Consider the following 22,287-nt stretch of genomic DNA (forward strand, 5'->3'; position numbering starts at 1 on the left):
GTGACCTAGTGGACAGGGAACTGGACTGGGACCCAGGAGATGTGGGTGTAGAAGTCTGTCCTCTTCCTGCCCTGCCCGAAAGCCTCATGCTGTGTAGAACCCATGGGCCATGTCTGGGTAAAAAGGAGGAACCCTACAGGCTACAGGCCTGCATGCGTAGCACACTCTGCTGGAGTCCTGGGAGCCCAACAGTCTGGTGGACTGTGGTTCAGTATAGTCTTTATTTCAGCTCGATGACCCCTTCCTGCTGACTCTTCCTCTGCAGTTGAAGGAGCAATGGCTCCAGCACCTTCTCTCTGCCAGTGTTGGCTCCTAGGCTCATCACAAGGAGGCCAGCTGTAGCTACCAATTAGTTTGCTCCGCTGACCTGAGCAGGTAGCCTAACAAACAGCAGAGCCACTACCCCAATGGAAAAGTTCAGACAGCCCCAGACGTGCCACTGGGAAGAGGGGAGAGAATGCTTTTTATGAGCACTAATTCACTATGCTACCCAGTCCTCCATAATCACATGCCTCCAGAAGCCAGAGAGGAACAATGCTACAGGCAGTTAGCATGGAGAGCAACAGGACAAAGAGAGAAGCAGCTCCTGACACAGCTCAGCGGCTTTCACTGGAGGCAGAAGGGCAGTACTGTTCCAAACTGGATTAGCCTTGCCCATTGTGCCCTAATACCACCCTCAGCACAAACATTGCTGTCACAAGTCAGATAGGTTTCCACAGGACAGATTTAACTGCATGCAATGACAGCGATATAAGACTTACTTATGGGGGTGGGGGCGGTGGAGGGGAACCACTCTGAATAGAGCAGAGGAACATTTTGTGGCATGCCAATCTCTGCAGGTCTTCAAACAAGTGAAACCTTTCACTCTCTCTATCAGGGAGCTGAAGGGCTGATAAGACTCCATTACCTAATACCTGTAAGGGAAATCTCATGGCTATCAGAGCTGTTAAAGGGATAAACCTGTCCAATTAAATCCTCTCTGCATGCATGATATATGCTAGAAGCAGACTGAGCCTGAGGCAACTCCCAGCGGGACAGAACCAGGTAGTGTACACCAGAGCTAAGAGCACCAGAGGATGAGCTGCCAACCCTACAAGCACCCTGACCAACCAGCTATCATCCCCAGAAAGCCCCAATACAAGGTTCTACAACAACCCACCACACTTCTGCAGGGCCTTCCCTCCTAGGACTCAAAACACTTTAGAAGCATTAATTGCACTACCATGCAAAGCAGATGAGTAATGATATTCTGATGGGGAGGCTGAGGAACAAAAAGTTAAGTAAGTTTCCCAATTTCTCCGAGTCTCCTGGGTGAAGCCAGGTCTCCCGATGCCTGGTCACATGCTGACACCACTAAGATGCTGTCCCCTTTCTCATGCACTGCACAGCCAGTGCTGCCAAGCACCATCTTTGGAACTGGAGCCAGGGGAGAAGGGAAACACATTCCTCAGTAATAGCAACACCCTGAGGAAATCTCTTCAAGGAGACCTGCAAAAGTGTTTAAAATAAAAATACACTCCGAGAACTTTGCACCTGCTGCTTGTGTTTTGCCATAGGGTAATGTGGAACGTCATGCCTGATCTTCCCTGCCTTTGCTGAAAGACGATTTGGGAATCTTTTAGGATGTACACAGTGAACTCTTGCATCTTAACTGAAGGGACAGGCATGTTGAATCTTTACCAAAGAGGTCCTTTCACCAGAGCAATAATCATCAGGCACTGGAGATAAGTAGGTGTTAACAAAACCCATGGTTCATCCACATAGGTCAGCAGCAAGAAAGATGGAAGGTGAAAACAAGCATGGAATTGTGATGGGGGAGAAAGGAGAGAGAATAAGCTGGAAAGAATTGGAATTGGAAAGAACACAAGACCCATTTAACTGACCGCTCCGGGGCAGCGCCGGACTCCAACACCTCACTCACGGGGCTGAAGGCTACAGGAAACAACAAACAGGTCTTCACCATAAGGCAGCTTAAAAACTTTTCTACTAGAATTGTCGTCACTTCAGGCCTGTGCAAAGACCCTGAGAAGGTAGTCCAATGGGTGGAGAGAGAAAGAGGCCGGCTTTAGCACTGGCCACCCCTCTCAACGTCTTGCCCCAGAGGTTCAGATCTAGGAACTATCAAGCAGAGTGACCCAGCTGAACCCAGCTGCCAGGCTGAATCTTGGAGAAACGGGCAATTGCTAAAGTAGCTGGGACCTGGACTGCTTAGGGTTTGTTGGTTCTGGTCTCCATCTCCCATTCCCAGAGTTCTAGGTTAAACAACAGAGAGTGAGGCTATTTGTATCTTATTTTATTGCATCAGATGGACTCCTTTCAGAGAAGAAGAAAACAACAACACAGCCAGCACTGTTTAGGCAAGTCATAGTGTATAAATAACTCAGCATAGCCCACGGTAAGCAATGGGATGAACAGCTATCATGAGGCAAAGCAAATCATTTGTGGCTAAGCCTGTGAAACGGGAACCAATCAGCAGTCGAATTAGCCTTCAGAGGTCTGCATGGGAAAAGCCCAAAATGAAACCCAGGATCGAAGCTTTCCATCCTGCCCCTGACCCCTAAGAATGTGGGGAAAATTCAGATCCAGACACTAACTGCACACACAGCTTGTATCCCTTGCTGATTACAAAAAAGCAGTCATGGGACATTCATGGCCCCGGGGGGAGACAATGCCCTGTTTTACTGCTCTGAGTTGAGTGGAGCTAATCAGCGACAATGACACCCCATCTAGACTACGCGCCGTATCGGCGCATTAAAATCGATTGCTCGGGGATCGATATATCGCGTCTGATCTGGACGGGATATATCGATCCCAGAGCGCGCTTAGATCGATTCCGGAACTCCACCAAAACAAACGGAGTTCCGGAATCGACATGGCGAGCCGCGCACATCGATCCCGCGCGGTGAAGACGGGTAAGGAAATCGATTTTAGATATTCGATTTCAGCTATGCTATTCTCGTAGCTGAAATTGTGTATCTAAAAATCGGTTTTCACGCGTAGTGTAGACGTGGCTTGACTTTTCCACTTGTGTTTGACTTTAGCTACAGAGAGGTGCTCCGAGAAATTTCTCAGAAAACAGAGAAAAGGACCCTGCTGCCACAGTCCTGGGACCACATTCTCATCTTCCCTACACTGGGAGCAGCTGGGATAACACCATGGGATTCAGAGGGAGAGTGACATGGTGGGAATCAGGCACATGGAGTTCCAGAAGCTTCTGCCCATGGAAAGCACAGCCTCTCACGTTTCAGGGAGTTACTCTGGCAAAGGATCATGTCTATTGCTGCAATTAATAAATATTTCCCCTGTGCCACTTAACACCTCTGGAAAATGTCAGCGGCATATCTGCTGTTTGCACTGACGCTTTCTGAAATCCGACATCAGCTCAAACCACAACCCCTGCTGCCCTCCTTCCTTTGCTGTGCTGCAGCTTGGCATTTACAGAACTGGTTAGGAAGAGAGTCTGGGCTGAGTGGAGCACATCAGTGGCACACAGCCGCAGAGAGCAGGTGGAGGAAGCCATGGAAGTGGCATGCACAGCTTAACACGAAGCAATTACTACTCTGATCTGCACATTCAGGTAGCAAGCGGAAGCACATGCAGGAAATAGCAACCCTCTGCCTTAACTGTCATGCTGGGTCCCTTCCTCCCCAGTCTACCTTGGCCATCAGCTTCTCCTGATCCCAGGGCACACGCCACCCTGGAGAGTGGCTAATCATTGGCATGGGAAGTAACACACGATAGGCCCAGAAGCGAGGGAGAAGAAGCCAGCAGCAATACCACTGAAGGGGATTATACTTCCAAGAAGTAAATCACCCAAATCTATCCACAGCCAATAATAATAAAAATCAGGTCCATTTAGTAAAGTTTATTTTTCTCCCAAACTCTTCTGCAGGCAGCAATTACACAGCAGCAGCACCATTATAATACAGCATATCTAGACAGCATCTCCTGTACTTATCCAATGCACAGAGCAGCACAGGGATTTCAGAAAGAGCAACAATGAAGACGTGGGGAAGGGGGACCCAGCTTCCCCCTCCCCCATCTCTCTTTCATCCTTTTCCCATAAAATCTGCTGTCTCCAGGGTCCTCTATCAATCATGGATTCCCTTGGGGCTCCCCTGACTCACACAAGTCAACCCACTGATTTCAGCAGGGTTTCCTGTGTGAGTGGTGCCAGCAAGATCCAGTCTCTGGCTCTGTGCATCAGAGACCACTGCAGCTGCAGCCTGGAACACCCGAGCCTGTTTGCTGACACAGGATTCTTCACTGCCATGTCACCTGTGTGGAACTAGAGCTTTCTCCCCCGCCCAGCCAGTGCCTGAACACAGAGTTGGTGCACTCCAGAGATGGGCAGGGCCCAATAGAAATATCTTAACTCAGGTTAAAAAAAAACCCAAACCCAGTGAATGGAGCAGGGGAGGAAGGCAATGCCAGCCAGCCCCCTATCCAGCCTGGCACTCATTGCCCTCTGCAGGCAGAGTGCCAGTCTCGTGAAGATGGAATCAACTCACCATCAATCGTTTGGCAGCTGCTGACACCTTGACCGTTTTGCAAAGGTCAGGGAAGACATATTTTCCAGGTAGAACCAGGGCAACTGTTGGTCTGGGCCAAAAAGCACCACAGAAGTTTGAATCTGATGCAGGAAAGCAGTCAGAACCATCCACACTGTTTCCCTATAATTCATCTGATGTGACACACTGGCTAAGTAAGTTGTGTCCTATAGTGTCAGCCAACTAGGATACAAGTCTACTACAGCCACTAGCAGAGTTACTCCATTAGCTCAAGGTAGAGGGCTGTGCTTTTGGGATTGAAGGCCTAGGGTTCCATCCCTGTTGGTGACACTAGGAAGCAAGTGGAATGGTGATTGTAGGGCCTAAGAAAGGATACAATAAGAGAGTTAACACAGGGCTGGGTTGGTGTGAAAGGGGCTTCCCCTGGACAACGGGCACTGGGGACAGAGGCAGCTCCATACTGATTTCATGCTTATGGCTGGGCAAAAGGGTGGGCCAGCAAGAAGTTTCCTGATATCTGGCAGAGTGCACTAACCCCATAGGGCCAGTGGAAAGTGTACCTGGAGAGAACAAGAAAGGAGTATTGCAGAGAGATCCTGTTGGGAATTTTTCCCGTCTCATGAGGAAACGGGACGAGAGATGGTCCAGTGGAAGAGCAGTAGCTAAGTGCCCAGCCTTGCAGATCAGTTTTACAGAGAGAAGCAATCCCTGTCCTGCGCCCGCATTACTCTGAAATGCACATGGGAAATAAGAATGCCTGTAATGGCCAGACCCCTGCTGCAGCCATTAGGCTGTGTCAAGCCACTGCCACCCAAAGTCAGCACCGAGTGTGGTTTCTGGTGTTTAATTCTTGTTTCTATAGGGGAAGCGGGGGGGCGAGGGAGAGACTGTAAATATTATTAATAAAATGCCCTGGACACAGCTTAACTTTCTTTAATCAGGATGCATGAATGTTTTCCTTTGAAATTAGGAACAGCAGGCTCTTTGACGAATGGGCTGAATCATCATGTAATTTAAATGACTCCTATACAGTGCCTGTGCAGCGTGTCAAAAGACTAGCTAGTACCTTCCTCCAGAAACCTTGCTCACCGAGAGATGTCCTACACCTCCTACAGCAACAATACAGAGTGGGGAGGGGACTACTTTTCCAGTGGTGGAAGCATACAGGTATCACAAAAATTGTGCTACATAAGACCCGATGCCCCCCTCACTCTCACCGACACATGTCAGTCACACTTGACTCAGCCACTGAAAAAAAAAATCATTTAAGGAAAATCATCATCGTTCTCATGAGTCACGGGGGGAGGGGGGCGAGGAATATCTCAGAGAGATGATTCAACTGGAAGAAGAGCCGAGGCAGAGGAAAATGTAGGTTGGAGATGAGGGAAAACTTCCTGGGAGAGAAGAGCTGTGTAAGATTTTGTCTGCACTAGCACTTTTATCAGCAAAACTGTTGTCGATCAGGGGTGTGGACAGCACTAAGTCCACAGGAGACCTTACAGCGGCGCAGCTGCAGTGGTACAGCTGTATCATTGTGATGTCTATAGTGTAGGCATAGCCTTGGAAAATAGCCTTAGAGACTCCCAAAGGAAGTAGAGGGAATGCTGCAGCTTAGATTCTGTCCCCTTTGGCACTGGACAGTCCTGCACTGGCAGGGAGAGGGGCTGGAGGAGCCTGTACGCTTCCCCCATCCCTAGATTCTATTGCCTGTCACCAGTCTGGAAGGAGAGACCAGGAGCACTTGCTAAAATATTATAATTGAGGTGTATGGACATTCAGACTGGCGTGATGAGAGATGAACCACGCAAGGTCTCGCTCTGAAAGTGCATACTTCAGAAGACACATTCAAATCAGGATTTGAAATCCAACAAAGCCACAGACTCTCTCAGCCCTGGATAAATACAAGTCACTTCACCATGCCAGGCTACTGAATAGGGGGCTCTTATCACAGACAGAGATAGAATCAAGCTGGAAGATAACTGAGGTTAAGCATGAAAGCAAATAAATTTTAAAAAAAATGATTTGGGATGGTCCTTAGTTGCTGTGGGAGTTCATGCCACAGTCTGGGACCAGCCCCTAAGAAAGCTCCATCTCTTGTTCTCTTATTAAGGCACAGAAAGTTTGTATTTAACATTACATAACACAACAATGAAAGCCTGCTCCAAACAGCTACAGTGTGGTCTTTCCCTGCAGTCCAGCCCCCCTCCTACCAAGATGGAGGGCGGCCTTTGATCTCTCTAGCTGCACCCACACATCCTTACAAGACACTTCATTCATCACTCCTGGTTAACTCAGCAGCATGCCCAGTTAGGCCAGTGTTGCCACTAGATCTGTGCTCCCACGTGCAGAACTTCACCACACACAAAGTTTCATAAAATCAAGCACTCCAAAGGAAGCTACAGTTCCAATAAATGAAACAGTTTCACTCCCACCTAGGCACAAGCTCTCTGTTCCACAGAGATAAAATCCTTGTTGTTTCTTGAGCTAAACTTACTGAGAGCAGCACAAAAAGTCCAGATGCTGAACATGATTGCAGAGAGGGTCAAGTCAGAGAACATGGCAGTCTGATCAGGCTATCTTGGTCCAGCACTAATGAAATGAGCTCACTCAAAGAGAAAATGACAAAATGGGAAGTGAGATTGGAAACTTACACAGATGCCCAAGAGGACAACTCACACACTTATATCACAGGATATGCGCACTGTCCAACTGGTCCATCGGACACAGGCATGCGAGCATTTCAGGTTGCAGCCGAAGAGCCAAAGCTATATCTCCATAACATGTTTCATAAGTTGTGCTAAGGAACTGAGTTACTTTCTCCCCGTTCAGTAGTTGCAGAGAATACACTGGAAAGCCAACGAACATCTCTAACTGTAGCAGCACACGTAGCAGTTATCCTGAGACCAAGGATGACGCTTTACTTGAAAAGTCCTCTATGCTGGAGATCTGCTGAAATTTACCAACCCATGTTCTTTCCACACCCTTTCAGAAATATTCACATTAAGATATGCAACCCCTAAGAGATGCAGTGCCTAGGAGATAGCATGTCACCGTGTTCTGCTGGCAAGGTCAAACCATTCCACCAGGGTCATCCCTTCCCGCAGACCCCAAAACACACCACAAGAGACCAATGCACCAGTCAGGTCCCCTACCTTTAAAGCTCGGACTTTCTTGGCCAACAGGCTCTCAATGTCTCCCGACACCTTCTCCACTAATTTCTTAGGGATATTCTCCTTGACCTCGAACAGGTTCCTGTTGTCATTGTAGATCTAGTAAGGGGAATAAAAGGAAGAGAGACAGTCACCACTACATAAAGACATGAGAAAAACAGTGCCAAGGGATTGTCCTGCACAGGTAAGATGGGGCTGTGGGATTTGGAAGTTGGGAAGCTTAGCAAGCAAGGAAGGTGTGCACAAGGTTATGGTCTGAAGCTCATCCCTCTGGGCTTTCCAGTTTCCTCTCTTCTCCAGCACAGACATCAAGGCCCTCTCCTCCCACAATGCTTGAGACATCCCAGTGCAATGGCCACACACCCCTCTGGTGACCCAAATGTGCAATTTTTTCATCCATTTTTCAGTGTCTAAATGATGTCCCCAGACCCCAGTCACAATCCACACTCCAGATTTCACTTGCCAGACCAGGAAACTGCAAGAAGAGCTCACTGCCACCTCCCACAGCCCATACGTGCTATCTGCTGTCAGCCTACGGCACTGCCACCTAGTGCCGTGTCAGCAGGGGGTAGAGGGGAGGTTAGCCAGCCAGATCGGACTGAAACTGGGATAAAACCTAGGACTTCTCCAGTAAACCCAGAATTTGGCTGACCTGTGCTGGAGAAGGACTAGAGAGAAGTTGCCCTGTGGTGAAGGCAAAAAAAATCCTGATACAATCAGCTACTCATTTGGGTTTCTAAAGTTTGCAGCTTTACTCCAGCAGCATGCTCTTTCACAAGGGTGGAAACCACTTTAGCTAAGCACATTCAACCCCAAGGAAACCCCACTGCAGTTCCAGTGGAGCCACTCTGGAGACTGATCTGTCCCACCAGCCAGAAGCTGGTGCTAGAACAATCAGTGAAATCGTTAATAACCACACTGACATGGTCAGCAACAGGCTTCAGAGTTAACAACTCTCAGTCATCTCCACAGGGAGGGGAGAAGGCTTAAATTATGCAAGACACATGGGAGAGCCCAGTAATCCTTAGGGTGACAAACTCCACCATAGCAGGTGGAAGTTCCATGCATGACAATTTCCAGTACCACTGATAACAGGGTACTGACTTTCATTTCTATCACAGTACCTACCCCCGGGCCTCTGCCCAAGGCAGATACATAATTGCCCCCACTTTGTGACCTCCCCACATGGTCTCATGCCCTCTGTCCCCCCACAGCATGCCATACCTCTTCGTTCTCCTAATTAAGAGGCATCCTCCCACAAGCCCGTAGGCCCTACATCTCCCATCAGAGTGTTAAACCAGACAGCAGAAAATCACCCAAGTAAATCTGAATCCTTGGAGTTCACAGGCCACAAAGTCAGCATCTTTGTTCAACTGCACTGCTCAGCATTTCATCCCTCTAGCCCCGTGTACAGGACTGCAGGCTCTTTGGGGTAGGCAATTCTGTCTTCATGCCTGCCTACAAACCATCCAGCACACTTCAGGTGTCTTCGTCTTTTGGACATCAGTTCAAATCTAGATCTGATCAGTAGCAACACCAAGTATTCAGGGTAGGGACTGTTTCTCACTATGTGTCTATACAGCGCCTAGCCCAATGGGGCCTGACCTGGGATAGGCCTCTAGGCACTACTCTAATCCATCTGAGACGTCTGTGGTGGCTTGTGTGCAACACGAAGGGAGTCTCAGCCCAGGTCCCTCCCCAGCAGACAAAACACATCACAAAAGTTACTAGACCTGGCCCAGCGCTGGCAGCCTCAGTGGAAAGATTAAGGATGGGCTGCAACAGAAACAATTTCTTCTCTGTTGAGGGGATAACTCTATGACCAGCAGGAGCATTTGTGGTAATGCAGGCCTAGATCAGAGCAAGGAAAGCTGGTGCTTCAGGGCATGCCCTGAAGACAGGATGGTAGTGCTCTATACACACTGCACTACACCACTAGATAGGTTGGTGTATTTCAGAGTCAGGTGAGGTGGGGCTTCACTACCCAGAGGCTAGTGATGGGATCAGGATCCCAGCGGATGGGCCAGTGCCCTGATCCAGCATGACAAACACTATGTATACTTCTGTAAATTGGCAGGAGGTGAACTGGAGGGAGCTTGCACTGCCACTGTTCAGGCAGCACTGTGTGTATAAAACAGGGGGCTTTGGTCACCAGAGCAGCCAGGCTGACACCTTTCACTGGCACTATGTTCTCTGAAGAGGCTGGAAGGAGAACTCCTGCTCCGTATTCCAGCTCCACCAGCAGAAAGCAAAGAACATGTTTAATTAATCAGACAAACATCGGCTTCTGCATCAGGCCTAATGCAGAGACAGCTCCTATCATGGAATATGCCCAATGCTACTATTTAGGGACAGGGAAGGTCACCAAAGTATTACTCTTCAAAAGCGATCTTCAAAGTACTACTGCAAAACAGCCCAGCAGAAGGATGCAGACACCAACCCCATGGAAAAATTCCTTCGCTATTTCCATCCCCTCCACCCCTTCCCTGAAAATCTGAGCTGAAGCAGTTTCTCAGTGGACAACAAGCTCCTGATAATTTGAAGGTAGCAAGAGGTGAATTTAAAGTGTCTGACTACTGAATCCCTCCAAGGTCCCCCTCCCACCTTCCCCCACTGGCCCAGACAAATGGTTACAGAAGCAGAGGCTGCATGTGGTGGTTTCTGAGGCTAAGGGAAAAGATGCTTTTCTCCTCTTGGACTGTCTCTCCAGAGTTCCTTCAGGCTTAGCCCACAGGTTTCCACCTTGTTTCCTCAGACCCTTGCTGTAATTGTCATTCCGCCCAAGCTATTTCTGATGTGCCCAATTTCTCCTTTCTTCTGTGCTGCTGGTATGAGCCTGACAACAGCCACCTCATGCTGACCTTTCATCTAGAAATACCACTCTACACAAGGCTCCGCTCCCAGAACTTATAGGAGAGATATTGTCCTTCCCAAAGAGTCAGGGTTTCAAGCAAGTTATCCTCAGTGCCAGCTTCTCCTGCAAATGGAATAACAATCTTCCTCCAGATGTGCCTGTCAGCTGCATTCTAACTAGCAGGAGCAGCTTGCTGAAATTTGCAAGACTCCCCTATTTTGACACCTATGGAAAGTTCTTGTCAATTTCTCTATATTACTGGCTCACAAGAATGGGGCTGGTAGGCGCAGGCAGTGGAAGTGTGCTCCAGCACCTCACAGAACAGAGGCCCAGGGAGGTGATTTGTTTGCCTCACCCATTGCAATCACATGCCCGTAAGGAATAACCGGGTAGATCAGGAGACACCTCACTGAGTCTCCTCTCCCAGGCTGAAGAGCCATGTGGTTCAAAGGAAAGACAGGAAGGATCGCCCTAGAAACTAGCCCCTCAGAGCCAGCCACTTCAATAAAAGTCTGTGCCTCTCAGGAACCCACTCACTTTGGCCCCAAAGTCATCCTATGTTCCATACCATTCTGGTGTCCCCACAGCTTATATTGTTGGAAATTACTGACATCAGACATAAAGATTCATGGATCCGGGGAACAGAATTATTTACAATAAAAGGAGGCATCCCACAGACATTTTAAGTATTCTGCATGAATAATCTGTGAGCACCCCTCATTTCATATCTTTGTCACACAGCTGCGTCCCAGCAGGCTGGAAGGTGTGTGCTGCTGATAACAACAGATGCTATTCTGCAAAAGAATCTCCCCCGAGCATAGAATGGGTTAAAGATAGAAAATTGAACATAAATTATATTCTCCCTCACTCTCTTTTTCCCTTTGGTAAGTAACAGCATAACAAAATAATGTGTTTTGAAGGCACATTACCTCCAGCTGAGCAGCAGCAATTAGAGAAGCAAAAGAAGAGGAGCAATCTTCAAGGAGAAAGCTTTGGATAAAGAGGGCATCCTGAAATTCGTGTTTTCCTATTATGAAACGGAAAATCAGCTCCCATTGGTTACAGCCAGAAACTGTGCCTATCCATTCTGGGTGGAGGAGGGGAGGAATAATAAAATCAAGCAATGCTCCCCGTCCCCCATCACAAACCCTCTGCAGCTACAGACCTATGCAGGTTTTTTGTCCATCAGTTTATCTAGGTTAATGAGAATATTTCAATTCAAAGAGAGGGTGACCAAAAAAAAAAAAAAAGTCAGGTGGGGTGGTAGCATTGCCTGTTAAGATTGCCCAACACTTTCCATTATAAGACCTTGTTTTCAGATGCGTATAACTTTGCCAAACTAATCATTTGAGCTGAAATTTTACATGTACATGTTGAATCTCTGCCTCAGGCCAAACAGTTTTGGAAAATTTCTGTCAAAATACCCCAGCCGTTTCTGAGAATGAAGCTAGTGAAAAATACATTGTAATGGCCTAGCTCACAGGGGATCTGGAGCATTATTTAGCATTTACAGTGCTCTCTGAAGATACAAAGCACTAGGGAAGTTAGAGATGCAGCACTGAAGCTGACAGCTGCTCCCTCCACAGCTCTGTTACAAAGCTTCCCATGGCAATTTGGGCATCCATGACAGATCAAAATTCCCCTGGCAACCCTAGTCATGCTGCTACCATGAATTCTTGGCCTCCTCTTAGTGGACAGCTTTGCTGTCAGACACTAAAGGGAAGCTACTTTGAAATACTCAAGTATTCTACAGTAATGGACTGGACTACTGTACTAACTACTGCAAGGTGCAGTACTGCGGCCCCTTCACTGTTCCCGCAGAACAGTGGTTCTCCACCTTTTCTAGAACAGGACCCCCTGCAATCTTCTCCCATTCAGACATAACCAATACCCTGCCTGAGATAGGATGGCCATGTTCCCTGATACCTGTTTGTGACCTCGTTAGAGAACCCATTGTGCAGAATAATGTAATGATATATTTAATAAGGCGTGGACTTCAAGAAAGAGTCCCTTAGAGAACCACAGAAATCTCATTTTTGGGTTTGTTTTTTAAAAGGTAAGATTCTAGCCCACTTGCTTGCAGAGAAAAAGCTTGAACATGTTCTAAATCCAGAAGGCAAATACCCAACATTTCTCATTCTTACAAAACGTCACGATGTTCTCAAGCCTATCTCGATTTTTGTGGGCCTGCCTCCTGGTCTGGCCAGGGCTCCCAGAAGAAGGGTGAGCATTCCAACAGGGGCAGAGAGCTGAGAACTCCAGAGTAAGGGAGCAGGTCTGCCCAAACTCCAACACTCACAGAGACTCCCTTAAAAAAAGTAAAAGGCAGCTTAGTAAAAAAAAAAAGTTACCAGGCAACAACAATAGTTAAAAAAAAGCCCAAATGGACTATTCCACACTGAGCAAAGGGCATAGCACCTGGACCAGGCCTGCAACCTTCAGCTCTTCCCCAAGCTTAGTGACTGCTCAACGCTGCAAGCGGAGACATAAAGAACCAGATTCCCATCTCACTCTCACTCCCTTGCAGCATCTTCTGTTCTTAAATTTCATCACCTGGTGCTTATATTTCATGCTACGATTATAATCACTGTGGTATCTATATTACATTAACAGGATGTCAGCTTCTGTGCAGCATCAGGGATAATCAAGCAGGCAGTGATAAGAATGACACCGGCCTTGCTGTCAGCGTGTCGGGACAATTTGCACTGTCTTCAGCATGTTACATGGAGGACATCATATATCACTGCAGAGGGAGAGGCGATGCAACCCAGTGGAGAGGCTGGAGGGAAAGGGAGAGCGGTTACTGGAGAAGAGGCTGTAAAGGGAAGGCAATAGAGGCAGCAAGGAGAGAAGTGAGCAAAGAGGAGGAAAGGCAGGAGAGGGGAGGAAGCAGCAAAGGAGTTACGGTCCTGCAGCCTGGTTGGGATAGGACGCATTGTCCCCCCATGCACGCTGCTCCTCAGAGCCAGCTCAGTCAGAACCATTATCACAGGAGCTGCAGTAGCACAGCGAGCCTGCCAGCCCTTGATGCTGCTGCTCTGGGATCTTGACTCTTCCCTGATCTCAGGGGGGAGCAATAAGCCGATTTTAGATGGAGGCACACGTTGCTGACTCAGGACCTGAATACTGGAAGGAAGCCAGTCTGGAGGATGGACCTGCAGTCACCCTTTCCCTCCCCATGCCCTCAAACCTCCAGCGTGCCCCCAATAAGAACCCTTGTTCCTATAGCAGTGGGATGTGCATGAGGGATAATGCAGGAAGGGATGAGAGAACCTGACATTTTTAAATCTCATCTCCCTCTCCTTGCAGGCAAACTGTTTTCCTGCCACCTTTGCTCCTGCTACCTATTTAATAATAAAAAAAGCAGCTGTCCTAGCCGTTCTTTGCAACATTGCTACAGGAGCAGTAGAAGGAAGCATGTAGTTAAGCTGCTCCTCAGGGAGAGCTAACTATAACGAAGCAAACAAACAGAAGTGACAATGGTAAGGTTCATATTCTGAGATGAGCTCTGTCCAAACAGTGCTTGATTCCCCCATGATGCACCATCAATGTCAACAGGGGCACATCCACACAGAGCTCATGGTAGGATTGGGGCCTAAGTTCATTGAAGCATGCTCCAGTGAACCACATACAAGAGAAGAGCTACAGGAACAGAGATAATATTCAAACACGCGACAGATCACATGAGCTCTAAGGGTATCGCTGCATTAAAGAGTTTTCAGCAGTGCCGCTGCACCATTGCAAGCTCTCTAACATAGCTGTTCTAAGACGACGGGAGAGAGCTCTCCCACTGACATAGTGTTGTCCCCACCGGTGCTTGGGTCAGTGTAACTTATGTTGCTCAGGTGGGTGATTTATTCACCCCCCCGCAAATGGCATAAAAGTTATGCCAACATAAGCTGTAATGCAGACATAGCCTAAGTTTACCCATGCATGACACACTGCACATTCCAAAGACAACCTTAACTCTGTCCACTAACCATCTTAACAGGGACATAGCTCCTAGAGCCTTAGAAATCAATCCCACAGACTTCTCGGCTCAGGGTAAATGAAGAGCAGTCTTCTCACAAAAATGTTATCAATTTAACTAAGGCCTTGTCTACACACACGAATTGTCTTGCTTTAACACTACAGGTATAGTCAGAACTATACAGCCAGCCCTAGGGCAGGTTCAACTATATCAGCATAAAGGTGTTTTATACAGGAACAGCTATTTCTGTAAGAGAAGGGGAATAAGCTGTACCAGTATAAAGCACCTTTATACCAGTTTCACTGAATCCACACTGATATAGTTATCCCAGTACAAAACCTGTTTGAAAACCTGACCTATAAGGAATGGGGTGGGTTGTTGTTGTTTTTAAAGCAATGCAAATCCTTAGGTAGGCAAATCAAAAGGATATTAACATGGTTTATATTGATTTAGCTGAGGTTGATTCCTTGCTGACTTTGCTTAAATAACATAAGCAAGGATTAAATCTATTTCAGTGACCACACAGGAGCTGGCACCAGGTTAACTAACTTGATTAAACGCCCACCCTTAGTTAAACCACCATAGCTTGTGGGCACAGATAAACTCTTAGAAAAGTACCAAACTAATCTAGTTTTTGGTATTTGAAATCAGGTTGGCTTTTCAAATAGGCCTTAGGATACTTTATACTTACACATTTATTTACAAGACTGCATGGGAGTGTTTGAATATTGATCTGCCTGCCCTTAGCGGGTTATTTCCATGCTTAGGTATTTTTAAATTAGAATATTCCTTGCAATTTCTGATTTAACTACTTAACCCTAACAGAAAGTTAGCTACATGACAGGATGAGGGGATATTAAGTGTGTATCCCTGACCTAAGTCAAGTGACCTGAGCCAGGAAGCTAAGACCACTCTGGTAAGGGGAGAGGGTGAAAACAGGAGGGAAGTCACCAGAGCCCCTTTAGGAGGCATGTGGATTTAGGAGGTGCTTGGTTGGAGAGGCTGGAGACGGGAGTGGGAGCCCAATTAAACAGGGGACTTTTGTGCAAGGAATGACAGCTTCAGCGGGTGTGTGGATCAGGTAAGCAAGGAATAGGAGATAGAGGAGCCCAACTGAGGATAGCTTCTTTTAAGCCTCTGCCATCTAACAGATTGAGGTGGGAAATTTCTCTGCTTCCTCAGCTCTCTCCATGGTGTGTTTATGTGGCTGCTCCCCTCTGCCATTCATCCTACTGCCTTGAGACTTGACAGTCTATTTTCCTTTCTCTAGCCTCCTCCAAGTCACCTTCTTCCTGCTCTGGCCCTTCCTTTAACTGACACTGCACAGCCCGCCAGAGGAGCTCCATCCCAAGGTGAGACACTCAGGAGACAGAACTTTTGCTACAGCTGGTACAGACCCTTCAGGGCCCTAAAGGGGGCACCTCCCTCATAAGCATGGCTCATCATTGCCTCAGTTTCCCTAATAACAAAAAGAGAAAGGCAACATGGCTAAAAGAATTGGGAAGCTAAGACCCAGAGGAGTTTCCTCAGGAGCTTAAGGAAAGGAGGCAGAACTAAACCTAACTTTCCAAAGCACCTATAAAGGGGGCAGTCTCCACGCAAGGGGGGAGCTGCTGCTGCTAGGAGAAAACTGCTGCCCCCTCCCTGAAGGAGCATCCTTTGCTTGTTTTGTATCAGATGATCCTATTTTTAAATAAGCAGCCCAGGGACCTGTGGGCCCTTATGAGATATATACTATGCTGGCTCTAAAATAAATAACCGGGGCTCTTTCCCAAGAAAGATGCCAGAAAAGCATCTCCAGTTTGTGGGAAGGGCTCTGCTACATGGGCCTCATTAAAGTTTTCATGCAAGCTTATTTTTTAGGCTGTCTTTTTACTAGCGCACGCGCACACAAACATACACACACACAATTCTATGCCCACCCCTGTTATTTTCCATTCTTTTTGCAGCCACAAAGGGCCCGATTCTGCTCTCCATGACAATGATGTAAATCCAGGGTATCGCCACCAACTGAGTTACTCTGAATCTACGCTGGAGCAAGGAAATGCAAAATCTGGGTAACTGGGGCCATGCTACCAGTGATATCAACAGAGCTGGGCCCAAAAACACATAATGAGAGTGGTTTAAAAATCCTGAGCTTTTAAAAAAGTTAAGTTTGTGGTTCTTGTTATTTGCTTTCTGGTTTTAGAGACACTAAGGGGTCACGTTTTCAATCTCTCTCATAACCACAAGAACTAGCCTTTTTTTTTTTTTTTTTTAAATGCAAGCTGAGATTTTTCCCATTATCTCCCAACTCCAGGAGCTGGGGCTTTCAGAAAAGCAACAAATATCACGAGACTCTCAATAAAACCAGGAAAGTTGGCCGCATTGTATCAGCCAAAGACATTCATTATCCAGCTCTTCACTTCCAAAGAAACCCCACTGAAACCTGTGACTATTTCTGCCATCTATGTCTCATCTTCGACCACCACGAAGGACTATCCAGTACCTCCTAGCTTATAGGCTGACAGCCCCAATTCAGCTCCTGAACATGATGTTTCCTGTCCATTGTTTTCAGATCATCCGTAGTCATTTGATCCAGGAGAAGCGCAATGGTGCTGGAGGGAAATTTGGTAGGCAACAGTAATAATGAAACAGCCCCAACAAACATGTTGTCTGTAAGCAACACATAAAAAACAAAAGGTCACCAAAATACCTTGGGAACCCACCAAGAGACAATGCTCCCATTAGCAACTAAGAACAAGGTCTTCGTCATTAAAGCTCTCTAATGAATTTTTACTAATCAGAGTAGGTTTTTCTAGTTTACAAAAAAGGTTAAATAAAGGATTAATTTCTACAGAAGATCTGAGAGGTCTAGGTCACCTTGCTGTAGGGAGCTTACACACATGGGGGAGGCAGTGCGGACTAGTGGCTTTGCATCTTTCATGAGGGTTGGGTTCAAGCTATGCTGAAGGTCACAAATGGAAAATAAACGTGGTGGGTTCCATCCCAGACTCTGTTTGGAAGCATCATCCCAGTTACCATGGCATTTGACAATGCTAGAAGGCTTTGGTCACAAGATGCACAGAAAAAGTATGGGGCAGAGAGGTGCACTGAGAAAGCTGGGTGAGATCCCAGGACTGGGATAGCAGGAGATCCAGCAGACCAAGTCTGAAAGCCACTGGGAGAGCGGTAGGACTGGAACAGCAAAGGGGGCTGCGGGGCAGGATTGAGACACATTGGTAAAGGTGTGTGGGATCCCAGGACTGGATTAGCTCAGCATGCTGCAGGTCAGAACCAAGATGCACTGAATCTCATGACAGAGCAACACGGTGGTGGATGTGCACCACTAATGTGCACTGGCAGAGCTGTGAGTGAGGGGCTTAAACAGCACCCCAATGTGCTATGTCCAACCCCGTCTGGCTCCTCAACCCCCATGCTGTCACAAACTATACAGATTAGTTACTTCGGAGAAAAACCACTGCCCTCAGTCAGAACACCCTGCTGAAGATGATACCACTCAGTGCTATTTACATATACAAACTGTTAGCATGGAGCCTCCCAGGGAAACGCAGCTGCAGCTGTCGCATCGCAACCCTGACAGCATGCTGAGGAAACCCTTCAAATTAAAGAGAAAAATACAGTGGGGACCTCTTACTTGAGCAGCAAATCACCTTCCCCCCTGCAGCTGCTTCAGCCCTCAATCAGCTCCTCATTTAGCTGTGTCTACGCTGAACACGAATAGCCACTGCATCAGACACCTGTGGGGCTTGGCATGGAGCGAAGGAGATATTCCTGGACAGTGAATGTGGGCATGGGCCCAGGAGTGGGTTATGCATCCAGCACTTCTCCTCTGAGCACATAGAAAGGATGAGGCAGAGCTCCATGATGCTTTCCCTACCTTTTATTCGGGGTCTCCACACAGATTGGGACTCCGCTTTTTAGGGATGGCTTAGGAGGGAGGCTGCTCTCTGCTGCCTCTGGCCCCCCAAACCATACAGAACAACCCCAAGGCCAGAGAACACTGGGCCTGTGTTCACTGACAAGAAGGGTGTGTTTTTACTGCAGGGTAACTAATATGCCCTATATATCCTGCTGGGAGAGCTGAGTGGGGACAAGGCACTTCAGTTACCGTGAAGTAAACTGGTGATGGGCAAAGGAGAGTGTTGACCAGGCCTAGCTACTTCACACTAAACACAGCCAGCTTTTTGTCTCCATTTAGGATTTCACAATCTATTTTTTTTTAAGCCGTGAGATAAACAAAGTGAAGACACTGATTCAGTCAGTGTTTTCTTGTGCATTGTGAGCCGCCACACAGCGAACTCCTAACAGTGACATCAACCCGCATCTTTGCCTCTAGGTGCCCCCTCCTGCCCAGACACTGCCTGGGGATTTTGCCTCTCACACCCCTCGAGGCCATTTTCTCAGCCGCAATGACCAGTCCAGCTGGTCTCTTCTCTAGACTCTCTTGCTGGGTCTTCTATGGCTCAGACCTCCAGCCAAGGCATGCAACAGCTCAGTTCCCTTCTGAGGTTCATCTCTTAACCAACAGTCCCTTGCCCTACCTGGACTCAACCCTAAATAAAACATCCTTCACCCCTTCTAGGCTCAATTTCAATTCCTTGCCCTTGTCATGATACTGACCTCCACCCCAGGATCTGCCCTGCTGGGAGTCCAAGTGCCACTTGAACTAGCCTTCCACCTCTCCTGGGCTTGTGTCTCATTCCCTGGCCTTTCCTAGAGAGAAGAAATGCCCTAGCACCTCTCATGGGCCCCTCCCCACTGCTGAGCTCCCTCAGCTTCTTATACAGCTTAGTCATGAGGCAATTAGTTAATCACCTGCCAGGGGATGGGCATAACTAATGAGGTTCTTTTCCTGGCCTTACAAGTGATAGGGTTAACCCCAGCACAGGTCAGTTCCGAGAGACTGACACACAGAGGTGACATGTGGGCCTCCCTACCCTCACGCTGGTCTGTGCTGTCTGGGGCCAATCTATCCCCTGGAAAGGGCAGGAGATGACCTGAAGCCCAGGAGAGACTCATCGGGTTTGCTGGGAATCTCTCAAGTCCATACGAGTGATGCAGCAGGTTTAGTCACTTAGCAGCTGTACACCACAAGCTGAGTAGCGAGTTAGCTATTGGTGGAGTTTCTCCCCTTACCAATACTGGGCTGGGGTAAGCCCACAGGCTTTGCAGAGGCACACCTCATGTGTGATCTGTAGGCAACTTCTCTCTAAGTTGCCTACCAGATGATAATATGAGGAATTGTTACTACCATAATTGCTACAGTCATCTGACACCATTTGCACAGATTACCAGGACCACGAACTGACTTTTCCAAAGACAAAAAAAAAAAAAAAAGCCAGATCAAGAGTCCCTGCTGTATTTAATACTCTGGGATCCAATGAGGTCTGGAAACAGTTTGGGAGTTGGAGACAGTACAACAGGGAGTCAGTGATCCTCTTTCCTGATTGCAGCACCTGATTCTGTTTCAGGAACAAGTCTTCACACAACTCTGTCCATGCATCCTTCATTTCCCTCAGCCTTTTGCCAATACATCCCAACCCAGCACTCTTCTATTCCAGCCCTGCCCTCCCCAAACAGACATACACACAATGCACCTCAGTCCTGAGCTGCTATTCCAGTAACGGGCTCCCAACACAGGTCTGCTGATGCATTTTGACACCTGCATGTGACAGCGAGTGCTGTTTCAGTTCTGCTCCTGCACGTCCCCAAGAACTACTACAACAGTATACTGAGACCATTGAGCTACCTTCATTTACAGCTTAATCCAACTCCAAACATAGGCAGGGAGTAATGGTCTGGTAGTTAAGGCACATACATATAGGGGAGCCAGGAGATGTGAGCTCTTATCCTCCAGTTCTGCCACTGACTTGCTGTGTGAACCTTGGGCAAGTCAACTTGTTTGTAGCAGAGTTTTCCCATTGATAGTCTCCCAGGGAGGTAAGCCAGTTTCACTATCTCTTTAATGTTTGCAGAGTGTTTTGGAAGTCTTGGATGGAAGGGGCTATGTGAGTGCAAAGTATTCATATTCTGTTCTGAGTCTCCAGATGTAAGAGACTGGGTGCATTAACAGTAGTACAAGAGGAACCAAAAACTCTTGTATGTTTCAAGTCAGACACATAAAATACCACCAGATGTTTGCACGTGCTTTCCATCAGCACAAGGTGTGTCCTTGGGCCCTTGGTAAGCCTATAAGGCCAGACCCTTATCTCTTGGCTCTCTAGGATCAGGCAAGTGGGCGTGGGATGAGCTCTGTTTGAGGAAAATGCCTTGGAACACATCAGATCCCATACACAGTATGGGATAGTTTCCTACTGTCCCAGCACAACATTAATCAGAGACAGAAATTATTCCTTCCTGATAGCATGTTTCCAGTTTCTAATTTCATTCCCACTTGCTTGTCATCAAGTGGATGGGAAACCTGTAGCATGGATCAGTCCTGCCACGTGCTTCATTCTTATGTAAAACACACATACCTTCCTACAGATACGTACACACACACACACACACACCCTACACATACACCATATGTATGCACGTGCACACACGCCTCAGATCCATGCACAACCACAAAGGCATGCACAGGCAGATGGGCATGTGAACAAACATGCAAATTCACGTTTGTTCACATGGAGTTCACCATGGGCAGGAGTTGTAGGCCAAGCTGGATGAGCAAGCAACTCAGAGAGGGGATTAGGAAAAAGCAGAAAGCTTACAGGGAGTGGAAGAAAGGCGGGATTAGCAAGGGAAGCTACCTTAGTGAGGTCAGAACCCTGCTGTCAGCCGCAAACTTTATTAGCACATTCCGCTCTTTGTGCCCAAGGTCAGTAACAAAAGGTTAAATAAGATCGGTCCCAAAACGATCCTTGAGGGACTCCACTAGTAACTCCTTCAGCCTGACATTCACCCTTCCGTACGACCGCTGGGTCTCCCCTTTAACATTTTCCTTGATCCACCTTACAACTTTCATATTCCATCCCCTCTTTTTCCCAATTTAACTAACAGCTTCCCCATGCGGAACCGGTTGTTCAAACGCCTTACTTGAAATCGAGGTTAATTTAGATCTACGCATTTCCTTTATCTAAGTAATCCGTCACCTTCTCAAAGAAGGAGATTCAGGTTGGTTTTGGCACGATCGTACCTTTAGTAAAGTCCATGTTGCCAATTCATCCCAATTACCATTGACCTCATGGTTCCTTAACTACGTTCTCCCTTAAAATTTTTTTTTCCAGACCTTACACACTACCGACGTCAAGCTAACAGGCTATAATTACCCGGATCACTTTTATTCCCTTCTTAAAAAATAGGAAACGTTAGCAATTCTCCCAGTCGTACGGTACAACCCCCGAGTTTACCGATGGCTTAAAAAATTCTCGCTAACGTGCTCCAAGTGTCAGCGCCATGTTCCTTTAATATCCTCGGATGGAGATTGTCGGGCCTCCATTTTGTCCTTAAGTGCTTGTTCAAGTTTGGCCTTCTACCTCAGATGCAGTTAATATCCACCTCCATCTCCACATTCCCGTTTATCATCCCTCCATCATCCTAAACTCCTCACGTAGTCTTATTAAAGACAGAGGCAAATACTTTATTTAGATATTGCGGCCATGCCTAGGTTATTCCTTTAACCTCCGTTCCATTCCTCAGTGTATGCGGCCCACTACTGTTTGCTTTTGTTTTCTTCTTATTTATTGGCTGTAGAACCCTTTTACTATTGGTTTTGTTCCCGTTGCAAGTTCCAGTTCTACGCGGCTCTTAGCCTTCCTCACTTTATTCCCTACA

At 47.3% G+C, this 22,287-nt stretch overlaps 1 protein-coding gene across 3 annotated transcripts in view; it reads right to left on the reverse strand.

Annotated features, from left to right (window-relative positions):
- Nucleotides 1-22,287, reverse strand: part of CACNA2D2 (calcium voltage-gated channel auxiliary subunit alpha2delta 2) — a 638,569-nt gene that overhangs the window by 519,219 nt on the left and 97,063 nt on the right. For all 3 annotated transcript variants that reach the window (XM_075072870.1, XM_075072869.1, XM_075072871.1), the window contains exon 3: nt 7,664-7,780. In XM_075072870.1, coding sequence (XP_074928971.1) covers nt 7,664-7,780 — 117 coding nt within the window. The remainder of the gene's footprint in view (nt 1-7,663; nt 7,781-22,287) is intronic.

The sequence above is a fragment of the Chelonoidis abingdonii genome, chromosome 16 (assembly GCF_003597395.2).
Source record: "Chelonoidis abingdonii isolate Lonesome George chromosome 16, CheloAbing_2.0, whole genome shotgun sequence".
In the NCBI taxonomy this organism is placed as follows: domain Eukaryota; kingdom Metazoa; phylum Chordata; order Testudines; family Testudinidae; genus Chelonoidis; species Chelonoidis abingdonii.